Source organism: Solanum tuberosum, unplaced genomic scaffold (genome assembly GCF_000226075.1).
Source record: "Solanum tuberosum cultivar DM 1-3 516 R44 unplaced genomic scaffold, SolTub_3.0 scf00296, whole genome shotgun sequence".
NCBI lineage: Eukaryota > Viridiplantae > Streptophyta > Magnoliopsida > Solanales > Solanaceae > Solanum > Solanum tuberosum.
The window spans coordinates 453,972-473,158 of NW_006239217.1; the positions used below are offsets into that span (position 1 = coordinate 453,972).

The following is a 19,187-nucleotide window of genomic DNA, read 5'->3' on the forward strand; positions in this document are numbered from 1 at the left end:
GTAGTGGAGTCTACTGCAATGTGGACTAATCAACCTCCCACTAGTGCTAAATATCAGATTCAGAAGCAACAATAGACACAGGAATGACTAAGAGGTCACGAGCCATCTATTGTAAAGTAGGAAATTTCAATCCATTTGTCTTCCACCAACTTAAAAATTGTCAAATGATGGAGTTTGAGGCAACAAACTTTCTTCTAAATACATATCCAATTCTGATCGTTTCCTTGCATTTGCACTACTCGAAGCAACAAATCTATCGAGACTTGATAGTCGATCACCCTCCGAAAGACCATGGCTTCATTTGAACTAGATGCTTCAACAAACTCATGTGGAGCAAATATTCTACTCTTGTACTCCTGAAATAGATCATAACAATGAGTTCTGACATTTTGAATTTTAGTTGAAGCGTCTTCACCATAAATTAGTGGAAGATAGAATTTCACTAATTTCATTTTATATCTCTGATCGAAAATAACAGTTACTCCCATGAATATATGCATATCATCCCAACATTTCTTAAATTTTAACAACATTGCCGCTGCCATCAGTTCTGAAATACCTCTTTGTATTCTATCGTTGTTCTCAACATTAGAAATGTTGAGTTCCAACGAGTTGGACAATCATACTCCAACTTTTTGGTACAAGAAATATGTTAGGAGACTAATACAAACTTCCTTTTGACACCATTTTGAATAAAGGTTGGAGACTAGATACAAACTTCCTAAATCCCACATGATCAACAATTGATAGTGGATATGTAGTTTGTTCTTCTCAAGCTGTTGTACTGTCCTATGAATGATGAATCCTCACACTCGTTCTTTTTGCTGAATTTGCTCTTCCCTGTTCGTGGTCTGAAAATAAAGAAAGGTCTTTCAAATCAAAACTCGATTTTGGTTCATTATCAAATTCATTGATTAAAGTTAAGAACTCGTCAATTTGCAAAATAAAATTAGGATTTGACCGAAAAAGAAGCAGGGCTTTGGATACCATAGCCAATCACCATTGATGAAGAAGAATCTTTCTAAATCATTTCATGTCAGCGGGGATGCTCCTTCAAGCATCCGAAATACGCCAAGAATGGAACAGCTATTTTCATATTTGCACAGTAAATCAATGATGAATGAAAACATAGATAGGCACTGAAAAGTACAGCTGATGCATCATACAGGGAATTTTCAAGAAAAATGAGCATCTTGTTCTCATCAAAGTTATCTCACTAGGGAGTGGTGTTTCTTTACAATCTTATACAAGCAACTCTTAAGGATTTTGATAGACTCTGAACCATCCTCCTCTCAGTACAAACATGTAATAGACGTTACGTTGCAAGAAAAGAAGTTACATCTTCAAACTTGAGTATAGAGGGAGCTAGGTCCTACAACATAATCCACATGGAAATTGGTTGTAAATCATCTAATCAGAATCAGCTACTGTTCTGAACTGTCTGTGACTGGCATCTCTCCTCTGTTTCCTGTGTAGGAAGGAACTTACGCAGAGAGCGGTACTGCAATCGAACATTCTCACCACTGTCCATAATCTTGAGTAAATACCTGGAGAAATTGAGAAGATCATTTTAGCGATCCTTAAACAAGGAGAACCGCACTTCACTGTCAGTAAAGGAGAATATTCCAGCAACTTTTGAACGCGAGACATTTGTCAGAAAATGTTATTGTCTCAGCCGTGACTGCAATCTGCTTATTAGGACTTAAATGGTAACAGCTAGAAGTATCACACGTGCAGCAAACCAGCCTCATATATCGTAAAAGGAGCCAAATAGTTGTTTAGCATATCACTGTGGCACCACATAGTTGTTTAAAACATACTATAAGGGAAAGACATTAATCTCTTATGACACTGAAGGAATGAGAGGAATTTCCAGGAACTGCATCATCGCTAGCAACTGAAATACGATTCTTTTCAACATGATGGAATATGACATACGTCATAATTAAACAAAACAAAAAAAGATTCATTTTTTCATAGTGGACTAAAAACTCCTAGTGACAGAATTTCATTGAAGTTTTTAGAGGATAACTGAACACAGGAATCACTTTTCTTCAATTGTTGCTTACATATTTCAGTTGAACACCAACACACATCTTCATGAAATGAGGTATATCTATTTCTTATACTATTAAAGATGTGAATTGGACTAAATTGTGTGAGAAAATAGCTGTATGGAAATTAGGTGGTAAACTATGACATGAACATGGCATTGATAGACTTACAATGACCCACAGAAAACGACTACATTGCAGAACCAAAGCCTACTCAATTGATATCAAATGATGGCTTAAGTTTTGAGCTGTCAAATTCGTTACTTCTCTAAATTGGATGGTCTTGCGCGTGTATCACTAAGATTTCAGTAATTTACGCTAAACACTCACTGCACAGCATATTCCATGCAATACATGTTAATGATCTAAATTGACATTCAAACTACAGTAGATAAGCAAAATATTAATGAAATGCTCAGGCAACTAACCAGCCATTAAGACACTGTGATGTGATTACAGCTTCCTTTCCAACAAATTTATCTGGTGTCCTCCGATTTCCCTGCACAGTTCCGTATTCACATTACTGTAATTTGGTGAATTCTTTTCTATAGATTCCAAGAATTTAGAATGCACAGGCGCAAAGATCTCACCCTAATAAGAACTTTCTCATTCACTGAGAATGGATACTGAACACCTTTATGGGGTCCATTTTCAGAAGGAAGCTCACCATTTTCCTGGAAGGATTAAAGTAATGAGTATTTTCAAAGAATCATTCACAGATAATATTCAACAAAGATAATTTCAAATTTCAAACATTTATAGGTCAATGAAGCAAGAAATTTGTGATTTGCTCTAAATCTAAAACAGAGCCTAAATATGGATGAACATAGATATCACTAAATCCAAACGTTTTCCGAGGCCAGAAAAGGATAGCAAAAACTGGATAAGCCTTTGCTTTCCCAAAACCAACTATGCAATCTGCCAAATCTACCAAAGGGAAGTCCTTCAACAAGGTTTTGACTTCACTGTCAAAAGAAAAATATACAAATGAGAAAAGAACATAAACCATTATACCATGTTAAGGTACATAATCAACATTATCATTTTCACTAGGTAATTTCCAAATATAAATCCTGTGCAGTTCAGATCTAACAAATCCTTCAAAACCCTTTCCGCATCGAGTGTCAATCCGACGCGATTTGGATGTGGGTGTCCGATCCATGCTGGGTTCGGTCAAACTAGCTTGCGTACTTTGACTATTCTATAGCCAAGAGCACTTTGCTATTATACGAGATAACTTATAAAAAAATATTACACAAAAAAGATGATTATACAAGTTTTAATTTGATAACTTCAATTAGCTGTCAAATATATACTTATATATGTTGTACATTTTGTTCTTTCTTAAAAACCACCCATAATCCTATCCATATTCCTGAATCCTACGATTTAGGTAATGATAAATCCAACTTTTATATCTGCTACCGTATTGGGTGCCCACACCCATATCCGAGCAACATAGCTTGAGATGGAAAATTATCCAAAAATTGACTAGGACATATTAATCATGTCATCGCATAAAAGTTAAAACCAGATTAAGATAGTTCCTTTTACCAGAAAACTGAAGACAATGAGCTCTACTATGCAGTTTGGATAGACAAGTCTGCAGCAAAATGGGGAAAATCAAAGCTTACCCTAATGTCTCCCACTTCTTTTCGACGCTTTCTAAGAGCTGCATTGTGGAAAAGTCTTCGGTCATCCTCATGCTTCACTGCTGCAGCCGCAGTTCTCAGCACTGAAGATGAAATTCATAGCGTAAACCAGATGGCAGAATTAATGAGAAAAATCATTGAAAATTGAGTAAGAGGTACCAGAAGAGAATTAATTAGAGTGTGTTGGGAAACAGTTTTTTTTAGAAAAAAACATGAAAGTCTGAAGGAGAAGATATGTATATAATGTATAAATAAATGGAGAGAGAGAGAGAGAGAGAGAGAGAGAAATAAATGAACTGGAGCTAACCGTGGTTAGGAATTAAGGAACCACGCTCAATTTCAGCATTGCAGAGGGTACATCTTGCCTGTCATGATGAGATGAACGTGATTATGTTCTTGACTCATTCATCACTAACCCAAGAAATGAAGACAACAACATGAAACCAAAAAGGAAAATGATGTTCAAGCAAGAGTTGTTTCGTTCATGAAGCAATTACGCCAATATCCCACGTATGGTTTGCTCAAAGTCTGTGGTAGCTCATACCAATTTATAATCTTCATATTCTTATGAGAACAGAAAAAATGGCTAGAGAAGAAGACAAAAACTCCTACCATATCAATAACCCTTTTCAGCATGAGACCACCAAAGGAATGTCCGCATGAAACAAACATAGCATCTTCAAGGAATGTGCCACTGCAATGTTTCACATTGTAACAGTAAAGTAATTATATTTTCCAGATGCAAGAAACTATACACTAATAAGCCATGCATATGCTAATATAAATCATGAATGGAGCTAGAAAAAAACAGAGATACAAGCTTGGCGTGGGGAGGGTGGGGGTTAAATAAACAAGAGACTACGACTATCAAGTTCAATTAAGGGGGCTACAAAAATTTCCAGATTAACACTTGACAAGGGAAGTTGAAACTAATATGCTTAGTCCAACATTCTGTGTACTGCAGCACACTGTTGTCATGCCCTATTTAACTAGTTTAAGGGCCAAGGAAGAGTAGGAAATATAGCTTTTCAAGAGCACAATATATTCCTACCTTTCCATAAGAAAACACAGATGCAAGTTCCAAATTCTTTATCCACTTCTTGATTCTATTCTGGTTAAGTCTCAGCACGGGAATTGATGTGTTTCTTTTAATGCTTTAGTTGCTTTTAATGCTTGAGTTCCACTCAGCCTCAAAATGCGTGAAGCTGCTAAAAATTTGCAAAATAGCACCGCAAATCATCTGAAAGCTTTTTGCAATCTCACAACTGTTATGAGACCCCTCACTTCTGCACATTTTGCAACATGTAATAGCTCTAATCTAAGTGATATACATGCATTTGAAAATAAAGCTCCACGGCTCAAGATGCAGCTTTCAATTGTTTCTTATATTTAGCCAAAGGCCTCTTTTTGGCTCTATTGATATTCAATGTTTTTCAGATCGGAGGGAACTCACAACAACTCAACTAACAGTGGTAGAGGTTTTGACTTCTCTGCTTATTGTTTTTCCTCTTTTGGAGGTTGGGGTGTGAGCCGCATGTAAGTTAGACTTTTGTTATACTTATTTATTAACTCCACATGATTGAGGGTAGCAAAAAGTCTCTGTAAATATTTCCAGCATGAGAAACCAGAGCTAGCTCAGTTCCAAAAGAGTCGCACACGTTTGTTCAATATCTCATATCTTATACGAATACCATGCATAGAGGGCATACCAACTCTTTAGACCTTTCCAGCAGTTTTGTTTGCAAGTATAAGCCATCTATAATGTTATGTCTCTCTTAGTTTTACAGTTGCCTAGCATTTTTTCCTTCAAACATCCCTTATACCAACTCTTTAGACCATTAGAATGACAGAGATATGTTTTTTTTATAAGAGCAGAGATTATGTACTTGTTAGACTCTAAGTCTTTAGTGGAGAACAAGTCCTGTTTTTGTTCTATAACGGTACCCTCTTGATACTGTTCATCACCAAACTTGCTACATTTCATTAAAAAGAAAAAGTTATCTGCATTATTTTGCTAGGAAATTTTTGAAGAAAATATAACCTTGAAAACTTCTGCAAGACCTTTAGTCAAACTAGGCCAGCGTTTCTTAAACTTCTTGCTTTAAATGGAAGTAAGGGATGTCAATTTATTAGATTAAAAGTTTGAGACTAAGAAAGTATAAGATGTTTAATATACTCATGCAGTAAATATGCTGCTATATTTGACCAGAAAAGGAGAAAAGTCGATTTGACAAATTAAAACTTACGATAAGGGATCTGAAAGAACACTTCTGAGTGATGGTTCCTTATTTAGATTGTCTCGGGAGACCTGCAGATCCAGACCAAGAATGAGATGTCTGCTTATGTTGTATTTGGACCAAAATATCCATGGTCCAATTATTGTGGTATCAACCACCAATATAGAAAAGACATACTAACATAAAGTGTTTTTGTTTCCACCACAAGAACAATTTTCACTTTTTGTGCAATTACAAAAGACGTGTTATGTAACGAAGAGTATATCCAACTAAAGGTTCAAAAGTATCAAAAGAGAAGGTAATTCCAGGTCCAGTATGTAAAGAAGCGGACAAGTTCACAATTCCACATTGATATTTCCTTTTTTAAGATTGTCTCGAGTCACATGTTGATCTTGACCTAGAATGAGATGTCTCCTCTTCTCCTAGAATAGCATGTCTATTCATGCTGCATTCAAATGAAGTTATTTATGCTCCAGTTCATGTGGAATTGATCATTCAAGGTAAACAAAGAACGTCCATATTCCAAGGAAAATATTTGTCCAAGTAAAACTACATTGTGGTACGGGAGTTGAATCTCCATGCTCAGCATGCAACAAGAGAGAGTTGAAAGAGAAAAAAACATGAGGTAGGGGACCAAATCCCCCTACGAGGTCTCATGTTTTATGTTAGATGATTAAACATGAAGCATGATTAACACTAGATGCTTCGTTGAAATGAAGTTGAAGATAGTTGTTTCTTTTCTCTTTGGGATGTATCGGGTCGCCTAGCACTGTCAATGAAATTTTTCAGGAATGGAATGGTTACGAGATGTGCGAACTATCGTGGCATTAAATTAATGCGTCATAAGATAAAATTCTTTTGCGAGAAAGAATGAAAGAGTGTAGACTTAGGAATACGACAAGAAACAGAGAACCAATTTGGATTTATGCCTGGTCAATAACGGAGGCTATATTCTTGGTAAGAAGAATGATGAAATTTTATTGCAAAAGGAAGAAAAATCCACATATGGTATTCATTGACCTAGAGAAAGCATATGATAGTGTCCATGAGAAGTCCTTTGGTAGTGATGGAGGAAAAAGGAATTCATAATAATAATATAGATATCATGAAGGACATGTATGAAGGAGTCGTCACTAGCGTGAGAACAGTGGTAGGAGATACAAGAGGTCCCCAAAACGGTATCGGAACCAGATTGTCGAAATGGAAATGTTACCAGGGTGTTATGTGATGGAAGGATGCTTACCAAAGTCAAAGATAGGTTCTACAAATCAATTATAAACCACAATGCTATATGATAGTGAATGTTGGACCGCTAAAGTCCAACATATCCACAAGAGAAGTGTTGCAGAGATGTGGATACTAAGATGGATGTGCAGTCATACAAAATTAGATAAGACTAAAACTGACCACATGTGTCAGAAAGTTCAAGTACCACATAGTGAGGACAAAGTGAGAGAAGGTAGCTTGAGATCGTTGGTCATGTCTTGTGTCGACCTATAGATGCACTTATTTGCAACTGTGAAACTATGCTTGACTAAAAGTGTTAAAATCAGAGGAGATAGACCTAAAATCACATGGAGGAACAATTTCATTATAATTAATGCAGACTTCGCTAAAGATAAGGCACAATGGAGGAAAAATATTCCAATAGGTGATATTTACTAGTTGGGAATAAGTTTTAGTCCCGTTAGAGGACTTCTATTATTATTTTGTTTCAGTCCCGTTAGAGGACTTCTATTATTATTTTATACTTCTTTACATATATTAAATTATTTTCACTTTTACTTTTATTTCGCATGATGATACATGAATTGAGCATAAATGGAATAGTGAGGATTCAGATAGAAGATCTCAACTTGTTTGGGACTGGAGCATAGTAGTAATTGTGAATGGTTACAAGATCAGGAAAGGGATGAAAAAGCTTTGAACGATCATTCTTTAGGTATGTTGGGTTCTACAGAGAGAAAGGAAGCAGAGGTGCACCTGTACAGTAGCTGAAATACAAGCACCTTAGATTCTAGTCCCCTGGTGTAAGTTAATAGACGCATACGATGACCAGAGCTCCATTGGCGTTACTCAATTACAGGAGGAAAATGATTGTATAGGGTGTTTCGAAACTGACTAACACCATCTTAGTGCTGGTTTTGCCATATTAATGAACTATTTTTTGTATTGATCGGTAAAAAGAGTTGATAAGACTTGAGAGAAAAAGGAACATAATTTGATTATGAGGCACTCACACCTAAATTGAAGTTTTTACTCGGCGCAAAACCAAAACAGACCCCATAGCATTAAAACTTTGCAGAAAAAGGCTTTTGCCTGTGCAAAGAGAAACACCATATGACCATCTGAAAAGAAATAGTACTTACATAAGCATTATCAGTATTGCTACAAAGCATGTCTTCCTCGGCTGAAAGGTCATCCATAAACTGGCTTACAGATATTGGCACGTAGCTATGAGGAATAACATGACCAGCAGCTGTAATCGGAGAACAATCCAGTATTGCATTGCTCTGAGGTATAAGCCTAAATGCAAGTGATGTCCTACAAGATGTAGCTGAACAGCTCAGTATTTGAGTAAACTGAATTTTGTAAGCCACTTAAAAGCTCAACAAGCCATGTCTACCTTCCACCACAAGTAGTGCCCACATAATTATCAGCTGAACCCCGGTATACGGCTGCAGGACGAAGACCGGCAGTAGCATGGCTGAGAGCTTTCCCAGTAAGCAATAGTAAATCCCCAGGAGTCAAGCCACTATCTGCTAGATACCAACGACCATTGGGATCACAAACCTAGGGATAAAAAAGAAACAAGCAAGGAAAATGACTGATGGCACAGAGGATCGAGAAAGGAGGCTTTTTTTTATATATATATATATATATATACACATAGAGAGAGAGAGAGAGAGAGGGAGAAGTTGTAACATATTATTTGGAAACTATGCACAATCTGAAACTCAAATGAAAAATCTGAAAGACATCAACAGGAATACCTGAAGACCAGGAGCATCAGATGAAACTAGTGTCAACAGCCCCTTCTCTACTTCACCATTTGTAACTAGCTTCCCTCCTCCAATAGCTCCTTTCCCATTTTGAGAGGTGGTATTGGAGAAGGTTGCAACAACAACAGATGAAGAGGCCTCATTAACGGGCAGTGGATTATCATCAAGCAAGTGATTGAAGACACTACAGAGCACTATGTGTTTGGTCAGAATGCATTTAAGACATAAAGAGGATCTGAATGATATGATCCAGCCATGACAGAAGTTCTTACTCGCTTCGCAATCGAAGATGCCTTGCAATTGCACATAAAGCAGCACGAGCTGCCCTTCCCATGCAGCGGAAAACTTCAGTCATGCATGGGGGAGAAGAGTCCATGTCTTCCAAAGGCCTAGCATATAAAAGCTGATTATCAAATCATTAATCCCATGTGGAAGAGCATCTAACCCTTAAATTTGAGATGTTTGAGACTACTCAAAGGAAACTAGACAGGCTTAACAAGAATGTATTCAAATTCAAATCGAGGTTGTTTCTTTTTTTATCTGTTAAGTAAGTAATTGGTTAATAAAAAAAACTAAGCATTAAGATGGTGCTTGGTATTGCATACAGAGGGAGCCATCTATACAAAAACAAAAAAGAAAGGCCCCCATCACTTTTGATGCCACACCTGTGTCGAATTCTCCAAAAATACACTACTTTTGAAGAATCTGAGACGTAGTTGTTGACATTTTTGAAGAGCCTGAGCAACATAGTTATTGACAAGCACAATGCAAGTTCAGCTGTTGTACACCAAGGAAAAAACTTCTTTTTAGCAAATAGACTTCAAATTATTTACTATTTCTACGCCATTTGCATCAAACAAATCCCTCTTTCTGACCTCTGCAAACTAACCCTGTCGAAAGCAATGCTAGACATGGAAATAAGTTCCCTCACTCCATTAATCATTCACATATTCTGACTCTGATTGTATAAGACTCTTTTTCTGTTCCTACATCTCTATAAGAATCAGACTTCTCAGCTTTATCACAAATAGGTATCAGAAAGTGTCAGAATGGACTTTCTCAGAACAAAACACTAGCATGATCAAGTTTCTTTTACAGTCTAGAGCACAAACAAACATTATGCATCAAGGTAACATACTGAGGAGTGAAGAGTACTGATGACCAACAATCAATTACATTCGTTCACCAATCAATCACCACTCCATCAATTAGGCCTCAAACCCAAAGTAGCCTCCTTTCCTCTCTATTCATATGCACATATATAAACGTTGTAATCAAATAAACTTTTAGATTATTTTTAAGCAACTCTCAACCTGCTGCAACCCACTTTTTCTTGGTTTGGAATTGACTATGCATTGTAGTTAAATTCTTCAGCTAAAAAAAAAAGGGAAAAAGAACAGATTTTGCTTCTACTCCTTACCTTCCAGCTCTGTATATATAAACCCCACGACCACTCTTGCCCAAAGCAGCGCCACCGCCACCATTCTGAGCAACCGCCCTCGTCTTAAAAAAGTACCTAACCGACTCCAACCCACACCGTAACACCGCAGTACCTTCACCACCGAGCTCAATCACCGCAGCGTTATGCCGCATAAGTGATCCTGAAAGTGCTTCCACAGCCCGCAAATAAGGTCCAACCGGAGCTCCATCATAAGGTACAATATCGGAGAGCTTAACCCGTGCTAACGGCAACCCATGTTCCACAGAAGGCGATCCAATTGAAGGAAATTGCTGGGTATTTGAAGTAGATGTGTTGGGGGATCTAAGAACGGAAGCTGAAGAAGGTGGAGGAGGATTGATTGGGTGAGTTGAGGGAGCAGTGGAGTGATGATGCTGATGCTGATGCATCATGACCATAACCATGGATCATTTCCGTATGTATATGTGCTTGATTTTTGCTATATTTGCGTACAAACACTGTGAAAATAGAGAGTTGAATTAGGGTTTATCCTATTGGAGAGATGAATTTTTAGAGAATTTTGCAAATGGGAAAATGGTGAGATTCTTGAAAAAGGAAATTTGAGAGGTTTTTGGCTTTGCAGAAAACTTGAAAATGGGAGTTAAAGCACTGAAAGAGTGGTGAAGAAGACGAAACCGTTCCTCTTTTTGTTCTCTTTTTTCTCCTTACATTTGGCTTATGTCAATATTGAACTTCTATTTTGTTTTATTTTTGTCATCATTCTCAAAACTCAAATTCGAACCATAATTTTTAGACGTGAAACAATTTTATTATATTTTTTAATTTGTGTTTATTTGGATATTTTTTCGTTTTTGTAATTCAAATTCAAGACCTCTCGTCACAATTCTTAGAGACGGTGATGTCACACATCATATGTGTAGGATGGATGAAATTGAGGTTTGAACTACATGTGATAAAGAAGATTTAAAGACAAATATTACAGAGTGGTGGTTAGATTGGCTTATGTTGTATGAAGCGGAGTGTTGGCTGGTCAAGAACTTCCATGTTTAGAAGATGAAAATTGTGAAGATAAGGATGTTGAATTGAATGTACGACATATCAAGAGAAATAAGATTAGGAAAGAAGATATCCCGGATAAGATATTTTTGGCCTCAACAAAAGATAGATGCAAAAAACGAAGTTGAGATAGTTCAATAAAGGAGATATACAAATGCCCCCAATGAGAAAATGTGAGAGGTTGGTTCTTCCTTGGCGTATGAATGCCTCTTTTTTCTTGCTTTGAAATCTAAGAAAAACAAGTGCGATAAGACAGTTCTCTCAAAAACAAGACTCTCTATCTTCACAAAGTAGAAGTAACGTCACCATACATAATGGAATTATTTATTAATGCTTCTCTCTATAACAAACCAATCCTTTGTAAAGAAAATCACATAGATGTATGATCCTTCTTTAAAAAGTTAAAGAGAACATCAAGGAAAAACTAAATTATTTCTTCAGATCAGTCCAGCCCTTTTATAAATTACAATCTGAATCTTTTGCAAACAAGGGTCAAAAAGACAGTCTAAAGGTACAAAACTACAAATGCCATTGTATGGCCATTTTTCAACATAATGTACACTCGAAGACCACTCTGTGACTCCTCATTTCCATACAAAGACTTATTTCTGAAGAATGATTCCTTTGCAATTAGCATAAATAGCAATGAAAACACAAGACACTTCAGATTTTGTCGTTCCGACCCAAAGCAAGATCAATAGAAGTGCTTGAGGCATTTCAGCAATGCCTCGGTGTGCTCGGGCTTGCCTACAGAGACACGGACATATCCCTTCAGCTCCTTGCTGTTGTAGTGACGGATCATCACTCCCATAGTCGCAAGGTCTTCCTGCAACACGAATTTCTACAGTTAAAATGTAGGAGAGACTGGAATGCATTACGTACTGACCAACTGCGCCTTCAAAATCGCAGAACGATATATTCATAAAACAGATGCAATACAAAGAAAGGGTGAGCATGGGGACTATTATAAGCATCACTTCACAACCGTGCCTTAATATAAATGTCAATACTACTATTACTACTACAACCTTATGCATCAAACAACAATTCTTCAATCTCAACCCATTGATCTCCAACTTATTCCACTGTAAAAGACCTCAAAAACGTCACATTCTCAATCGTATGTTAATTCACTGCCTCAGTAGTGATTGGTTATCTCTTGCTTTGCATAATTATCGAGTATCTTGGCAATCGAACAAACTCTCTGTAATTCCATGCACTACCATAACATAAAAGAAACAAGGTAATCTATTAAAATGCTTTTACTTTATTCATGTTCTTTAATACTTCTTTCACCTTGGTATCAAGCTTCTACACAGTAATGTTTAGCCCAGGATGAAAAGACATGAGACCAATTAAATAAATAAATGAATCGGAACAGAAGAAGCGGCAGAATTGACTTTACAAGTACAGAATTTGGTGATATAAGCACGTTTACCTTCAATTTCTTAGCATCCATTCCAGACGTAACCTTACAGAGAATGAAATTAGAATAGCTAGGGTATGGATCAAGAAACGGGACTTCTTTCAAGAGATTAAATAGCCTCTCCCTTTCTTGCACCAGTGCCACTTTCACATTCTGGTATAAATGACACAATAATCAGTAAAACTTCCCAAAGAAAAATAATATTGTTACTTATAAAAGAGATTGGAACATTTGGGCAAAGTTATTCAATAATGCACAGTGGAAATGTTCCATATCCTAAGATACCTCCAGATACGTGGGGTTCTTTAAAGCTGCACAAGCAGCAACTTCAGCAGCAACAGACACATTATATGGTTGCTTTGCTCGCCAAAGGAATTCAATAATACTCCGTGGAAAAGCTCCATATCCTACTCTTAGTCCAGCTAAACCTGAGGATTGGGATTCCACTTAAATTAGTCAACTATACTTAAATCCCAACCACCCATTTATGACAGCACTTGTAAACACTAATTTCGTGAATAGGATACACAGGAGATGATGATGTATCAGCCACAACTGATAAGATCTTGAACTATATCAGCAAAAGAGCAACAAGACGCATACGGTTTTTCCAAGCACACAGATTGCATTCTCTCATAGATAGATGTCAAATGGAAAAGAATGAACCTACCAGCTCTTTTGCTGAACGTGCGAAGAACAATCAGATTTTCATGCTTCTTCACCCACTTCATCTTTGACTCCATTCCAGAAAACTCAACATATGCTTCATCCAATATTACCAATATGGGCAGGTGAAGTATTTTCAAAAGAGTTTCATCATCAATTATACTGTTCAACAACATGATAGATTGTCTCAATAGAATAACAGCATAAGGGAGGTAAGGTATCTATTGAAGTGTGTGACCATCTCATATAAAAGCTTAAGCTGTTAGAAAGATCACACTTTTAATTAGTTAGTGATATTCTCAACACGCCCTCATGTGGGGGGTTGATTCTTTTTCATGGGCCAAGCACGTGGAAATTCTTTTTAATTTGGGTGGCGGTGAGATTCGATCCCAGGACCTTTGCCTGATCTGATACCATTTTGAAGTGTGCTTATGTATAATGCCAAACAAACTCTAAAGAAAAGAAAAGTCAACGCAGTGGACAGTGAGCAAATTTACCGTCTAAATACAATATAAATTTCGATTGTCCTATTCCCTTGGGTGCAGAAATACATGCAAAAATCTTCTTTCAAAAAATAAATATATGCAAAAACATGGAAAGCATATAAAAAATTATCTGCATAAAAATGTTATTTTGATTATTTCAATAAAAAAGAACTAATATTTGATCAATTTATGTCATAATTGCTTATAGCTCTTTTTACACCAATGATGTCATTATTTTTATTATTATTGAGAAGTAATGATATTCTATAAATGGTAAAACAACAGTAAGATGGTGAGTTAAAAATTACAAAGTGTGCAAAGCCCCAACCATAACTAGCATGGAATCTACATCATTTACAATGGCCATGTTGCACCCAAAAAACTAGCAAAGAAATACAATTTTGTTTAAGACCATGTATGTTTCTATGTTTGCCTTCAAAAAATTAGTATGTTTCTTTCCATCCATATTGTCCACCAAACAATGACGGGAATAGTATCGAGACCATCTCATTATTGGTGTTCTCCCCCAATTAAAAAAAAATCACAGTATTACTGGCTAAATTGAAATTCTAGTAATAGTTTCCTATTAGTCATTTTCTCCATCTCACGGACTTAGAAAATAGTGAAAAAAAAAAAAAAAAAGGAAAGGTGCAACTGAAAGCTTTGAAGATGATTAGAGCTTAGACAGGAGGGGTTGGGGGGAGAGAGACTCTCACATGCAGTACAATCAAGGGGAGCAAAGTACAACCACAATGAGAAATAGACCAAGAATACAATGTAGCAATACCTCCCATCAGGATTATTAGGTGATGTCAGAAATATGCACTTCGGTTTCTCAAGTTCAACCACTTCGGCAATCCGTTCTACATCCAGGCTAAAGTCTGGGTTCCTAGGCACTGCCAGTTTGACAGAGCTACAGATAAACGTATTGATAAAAGTTCCAACAATAATTATCGCAATGAAGAAAATTAGAAATTATCAGCTTATTTCATTTTGCTCCATGCTTTAAAGATCACTTTGTCTGAATGTAGAGTCTGCATTTTCATTATACGCACTCCATTTCTCTCTTAAATTTCACAGTTTCACAGTATAGTATTACCAAGCAATACATCATTTATGGGAAAGGTCAGATGATTAAGTAACAACAACAACTAACAAGCTGTAGTGATTCCAATGCAACTACTTGTTATGAAAACTATCAATCCCCCATAAAGCACATATATAATCAGCTTACAATGATGAAAGCTAGGAATCCAACATCCTTTGGGCGAAAATGATTAGATCACAGTAGTTGTTTCAGGAATCAAAAAGAGCTGATACCCAACCATAAATAGATGTCATCAGATAATGACGGTATTTTACTGATCAAAAAAATTAATAAGAATGTCAGAGTGTTTTATCTAATGTAAAACCAAGTTATTACTCGAACTAAGAGACAATAGGATCTTATCTCTTTCTCTCTCTCTTATATTTAGTTCCTTACTTCTTCTGCATACCATTTATTTTTCCAAGATTTCCCATAATATATTCAACCAAAGATGATTTATTGCACCAAACAAGTCCAAGTCCCAAGACTCTTCTAGAAGAGAAAGGATCTAAGACTCAGTATGATAATAATGAGGAACATAATTAAAAATCATACCCTTGATGACACCTGCTCCATTTACAGCTGCATCAAATTCATACATTGTGAAAGTGGGTGGGCAGTCAACAATCTTGTCACCAGGATCCAATACGCATCTGCAGCAGAGAACAGTTAAATATCTGAACTGTAAGTCAAACAAGGACTATATATCTCAACTTGTTGTAAGCATTTAGTTAAACTTTATATAAAAGGATAGTCTAATCATGATATTTACCTCATTATCAAATCAATGAGTTCATCTGCACCGCACCCTGCAAGAATATACTCAGATTCAAGGCCAGAATCTTCAGCAAGAGCTGCACGCAACGTACGGCTTTCAGGATCAGGATAAATATATGGAAATTTCATAGCCCCCAAAGCTTCGTTTACCTGCAAGAACTTCAACAGCTTAAAATTGAGAAGGCGGAAAATAAATACACAGAGATATTTTTCCATTAAACAGTGGGCATTGCAAAAGATACTAACTTGCCTCTGGAGGAGGTCCATAGGGGTTTTCGTTAGCGTCTAACTTAACAATGTCCTCTGGCTTTCTACCAAGACGAGTGGACAACACCTGTATAGGTGCAAGCAATTTTTCAGATGCAACAAGAAAATATCACACCTAACACATAAATATCAATCATGTGGTGGTTATTAACTCATTATATCCCAGAAAAATGAGAAGGAAAACAACAAATATATCAGAATTTCCTCACAACACCTTTCTTTGCATAGCAGACACATGATTCAATCCTTACATTAAATATTTGTTTCCAGAGAGACAGAGGGAGAACTTTACATTTCATGTCTATAAACAAAAGGAGAAAAAAGAAAAAAAAATGATGAAGAAAAAATTTGTAAAAAAGAAACCTCCTAGTAGTCATTTGGACTATCTAGCTAAGCTAAGTAAAGAAGATATGACTAATTCCTGTATGCCTAATGATTCAAGACTCAAAGGGTCTATATTGTATAAAATTTAGCTTACTTCCTCAGAAAATAATTCAAGACCCAAAGTATGATATACTGGAAATTACTGTGCCAAGAAAATACATTTTTCACTAAGTAGACTTAATTACTGCAAATATCACACATTTCAATAGCAAACAGTTGGCAGCACGACTTGTATTCACAAAACCTGCCAAGCTGATAAACCAACAATCACCCACTAAATAGAGGAGAATATCCAATGTCCCTAAGGCTAAATGCAATATAAAGATAACTAGATAGGATGCTTAGAATGGTTCACTGAAACCTTGACAAAATAGTCAATGACAAAGCTCAGATGCCAGATAGAAGCTGCTTCTCCCCACCCTGCACAAATCTAATGTTTCACATTTTTAGTTAGTATCCTTTCAAATTTCACAAGTTTCAATGGTTCCCTTTTAATGAATACCCTCTGCCAAACCAAGAAAGCCAATGATATTCAAATTCCTATATAAGTTCCCCACCCACCCCTAAAGTCCTAGCTGCAGCCCTGAGCATTGCCAGTAGTGAGTTCAAGTTCTCAAAGTCCTCCTTTTGGTTTGATTATTTAACTTGATTCGCTCAACACAATATAAGGTTAACTATACAACAACAGCTAAGCTTCAGTCTCAAACAAATTAGGATCGTCTATATGAATCTTCACTGACCATATTACTTCATATAAACTCATCTCATGGCAATATTATACAAAAATATAGTTTTTTTAAAAAGGTACAAAAAGTTCTTTATACTTTCTTTTTAAAAAAAATGGTAATTGTTTCTATTTCTGTAGAACAGTACATAGGTTGTACTGAAACCCGTATTTACAAAGTTCTTTATACTTTCTACTAACATATAAATCTCTGGAAGGTTGACTATAACCGGTACATTGTCTCCTACAATACAATTAGCAACGACTTTAAGTTCTACGCACTAAGAATATATTTATACAAACAAGTCACTTAAAAGGTGATTGCAGGTACACTATTTTTTTTCTTTGATGACCATGGTGTTTCAGCCAACTTTCGCACACCTCAACTAGTTCCACGGGATACCTGCCACCTCCCACTAGCAACAAGTACCACTATTTTTTTTTATGACCATGGTGCCTGAGTCAGCTGTCGCACACCTCGACTAATTGCACGAAATACCTAACACCTCCCACCAATATCAGGTATCGCTATTGCAGGTAACACTATTTTCTTCTTTTTGATGACCATGATGTTCGAGCCAACTTCTACACACCTTGACTAATTCTAAAGGATACCGGTCACCTCCCTCCAACAACAGGTACTGCTATTGCAGGTAACACTCTTTTTTTCTTTTTGATGACCATGATGTCCGAGCCAACTTTCGTACACCTTGACTAATTGCACGGAATACCTAACACCTCCCGAGGCTATTGCAGGTAACACTATTTTTTCTTTTTGATGACCATGGTGTCCGAGCCAACTTTCACACACTTCGACTAATTCCAAAGAATACATGTCACCTCCCACCAGCCACAGGTACCGCAATTGCAAGTAACACCATTTTTTTTCTTTTTGATGACCATGGTGTCCGAGCCTACTTTTATACACCTTGACTAATTCCAAAGGATACTTGTCACCTCCCACCAGCAACAGGAGCCACTATTGGTTGCATTGATTCATATATAAACTCCTTTCATCTATAAATAAAGTAAAACTAAATGTAATCAACCATACAACAAGAAATAAGAAATGGATCCTACAAATTCACCTCAAATGGCAAAATGGGTTGATAAGGGGACAATTTAAGAAGATGGGTCCTGATAAAAGAACCCCCATTTACACTAGTATATATTTTTTTAATGATCATGGTGTCCAAGCAAGCTTTCGCGCAACTCAACTAATTCAACGGGATACTGCTACCTCTCACCAGTGACAGCTACCAGTATTGCAGGTAACACTATTGATTGCATTGATTCATATATATAACTTATAAACTCCTTTCACCAATAAATAGAGTAAAACTAAATGTAATCAACCATACAACACGAAATAAGAAATGAGTCCCAAATCCCAATACTCACCTCAAATGGCAAAATGGGTTGATAAGGGGACAATTTAAGAAGATGGGTCCGAATAAAAGAACCCCCATTAACACATTGTTTCTGCTGATGACTCTCCTCTTCTTGCACTGACACTGAAGTGGCCATACAAGTAATTCTCCTCCTCCGATTTCCTTCGATTAAAGAACTGGGTTTTGCTCTACCAATGCAAATAGATGAAATGTTGCATAATTCAATCACACCCATCAATCGAAACTTGTTATTTCCTGCATTCAAAGTTCATTTCTTGAAAAACTTAACGCAAAATCAATAAATCATTACATATAGAGAGAGAGTAGAGAGAGAAACTGTATATAAAATATATATAGAGAGAGAGAAAGTAGAGAGAGAAACTGGTACAACTGGATTGCCGGCGGGAGAGGAACAAGTTTTGCAGGCAAAGGAGACTAGGAGAGTGATGGTCGACTTGCCTAAGGTGAAGTGCATTAGTAGCCATTTTTAGGGTTGTTATTTAAAACGTAACCAATATTCGCAAATGTATTTAAAATATAGCCACAATGTAAACAGAAC

The 19,187-nt window shown here is 36.6% G+C and overlaps 2 protein-coding genes across 4 annotated transcripts; both read right to left on the bottom strand.

Moving 5' to 3' along the window:
• Positions 1-1,140: 1,140 nt before the first annotated feature.
• Positions 1,141-11,082, bottom strand: LOC102597261 (uncharacterized). Its single transcript, XM_006359247.2, has 12 exons — positions 10,366-11,082; positions 9,218-9,334; positions 8,937-9,129; positions 8,570-8,736; positions 8,313-8,487; positions 5,953-6,014; positions 4,319-4,400; positions 4,014-4,071; positions 3,689-3,789; positions 2,645-2,728; positions 2,483-2,553; positions 1,141-1,547 (listed from the first exon to the last, which is right to left on the bottom strand). Exons 1-12 carry the CDS (start codon positions 10,806-10,808, stop codon positions 1,421-1,423), a joined length of 1,680 nt encoding a protein of 559 aa, XP_006359309.1. The 5' UTR covers positions 10,809-11,082; the 3' UTR covers positions 1,141-1,420.
• Positions 11,083-11,729: 647 nt separating this feature from the next.
• Positions 11,730-19,103, bottom strand: LOC102597587 (histidinol-phosphate aminotransferase, chloroplastic). 3 transcript variants are annotated; one of them, XM_006359248.2, is made up of 10 exons: positions 19,017-19,103; positions 18,639-18,883; positions 16,113-16,196; positions 15,858-16,012; positions 15,641-15,738; positions 14,786-14,894; positions 13,518-13,675; positions 13,133-13,275; positions 12,860-13,000; positions 11,730-12,247 (listed from the first exon to the last, which is right to left on the bottom strand). In XM_006359248.2, exons 2-10 carry the CDS (start codon positions 18,861-18,863, stop codon positions 12,116-12,118), a joined length of 1,245 nt encoding a protein of 414 aa, XP_006359310.1. In that variant the 5' UTR covers positions 18,864-18,883; positions 19,017-19,103; the 3' UTR covers positions 11,730-12,115. The 3 variants fall into 3 exon arrangements, with proteins under 3 accessions (XP_006359310.1, XP_006359311.1, XP_015169848.1); XM_006359249.2 differs by having other exon boundaries at positions 19,011-19,100; XM_015314362.1 differs by lacking the exons at positions 18,639-18,883; positions 19,017-19,103 and adding an exon at positions 18,326-18,439.
• Positions 19,104-19,187: the final 84 nt, after the last annotated feature.

What these genes read in the sequence shown, in the direction of transcription:
- LOC102597261 (XM_006359247.2), bottom strand. Translation starts at nt 10,808, where the DNA reads ATGGTTATGGTCATGATGCATCAGCATCAGCATCATCACTCCACTGCT. An exon ending in GCAATACTGATAATGCTTAT is followed by an intron (nt 6,015 to 8,312) that starts GTAAGTACTATT and finishes CTGGATCTGCAG; the next exon opens with GTCTCCCGAGACAATCTAAA. An exon ending in ATGAGAAAGTTCTTATTAGG is followed by an intron (nt 2,554 to 2,644) that starts GTGAGATCTTTG and finishes GGAACTGTGCAG; the next exon opens with GGAAATCGGAGGACACCAGA.
- LOC102597587 (XM_006359248.2), bottom strand. Translation starts at nt 18,863, where the DNA reads ATGGGTGTGATTGAATTATGCAACATTTCATCTATTTGCATTGGTAGA. An exon ending in AGAACCCCACGTATCTGGAG is followed by an intron (nt 13,001 to 13,132) that starts GTATCTTAGGAT and finishes CATTTATACCAG; the next exon opens with AATGTGAAAGTGGCACTGGT. An exon ending in TGGATGCTAAGAAATTGAAG is followed by an intron (nt 12,248 to 12,859) that starts GTAAACGTGCTT and finishes TTCGTGTTGCAG; the next exon opens with GAAGACCTTGCGACTATGGG.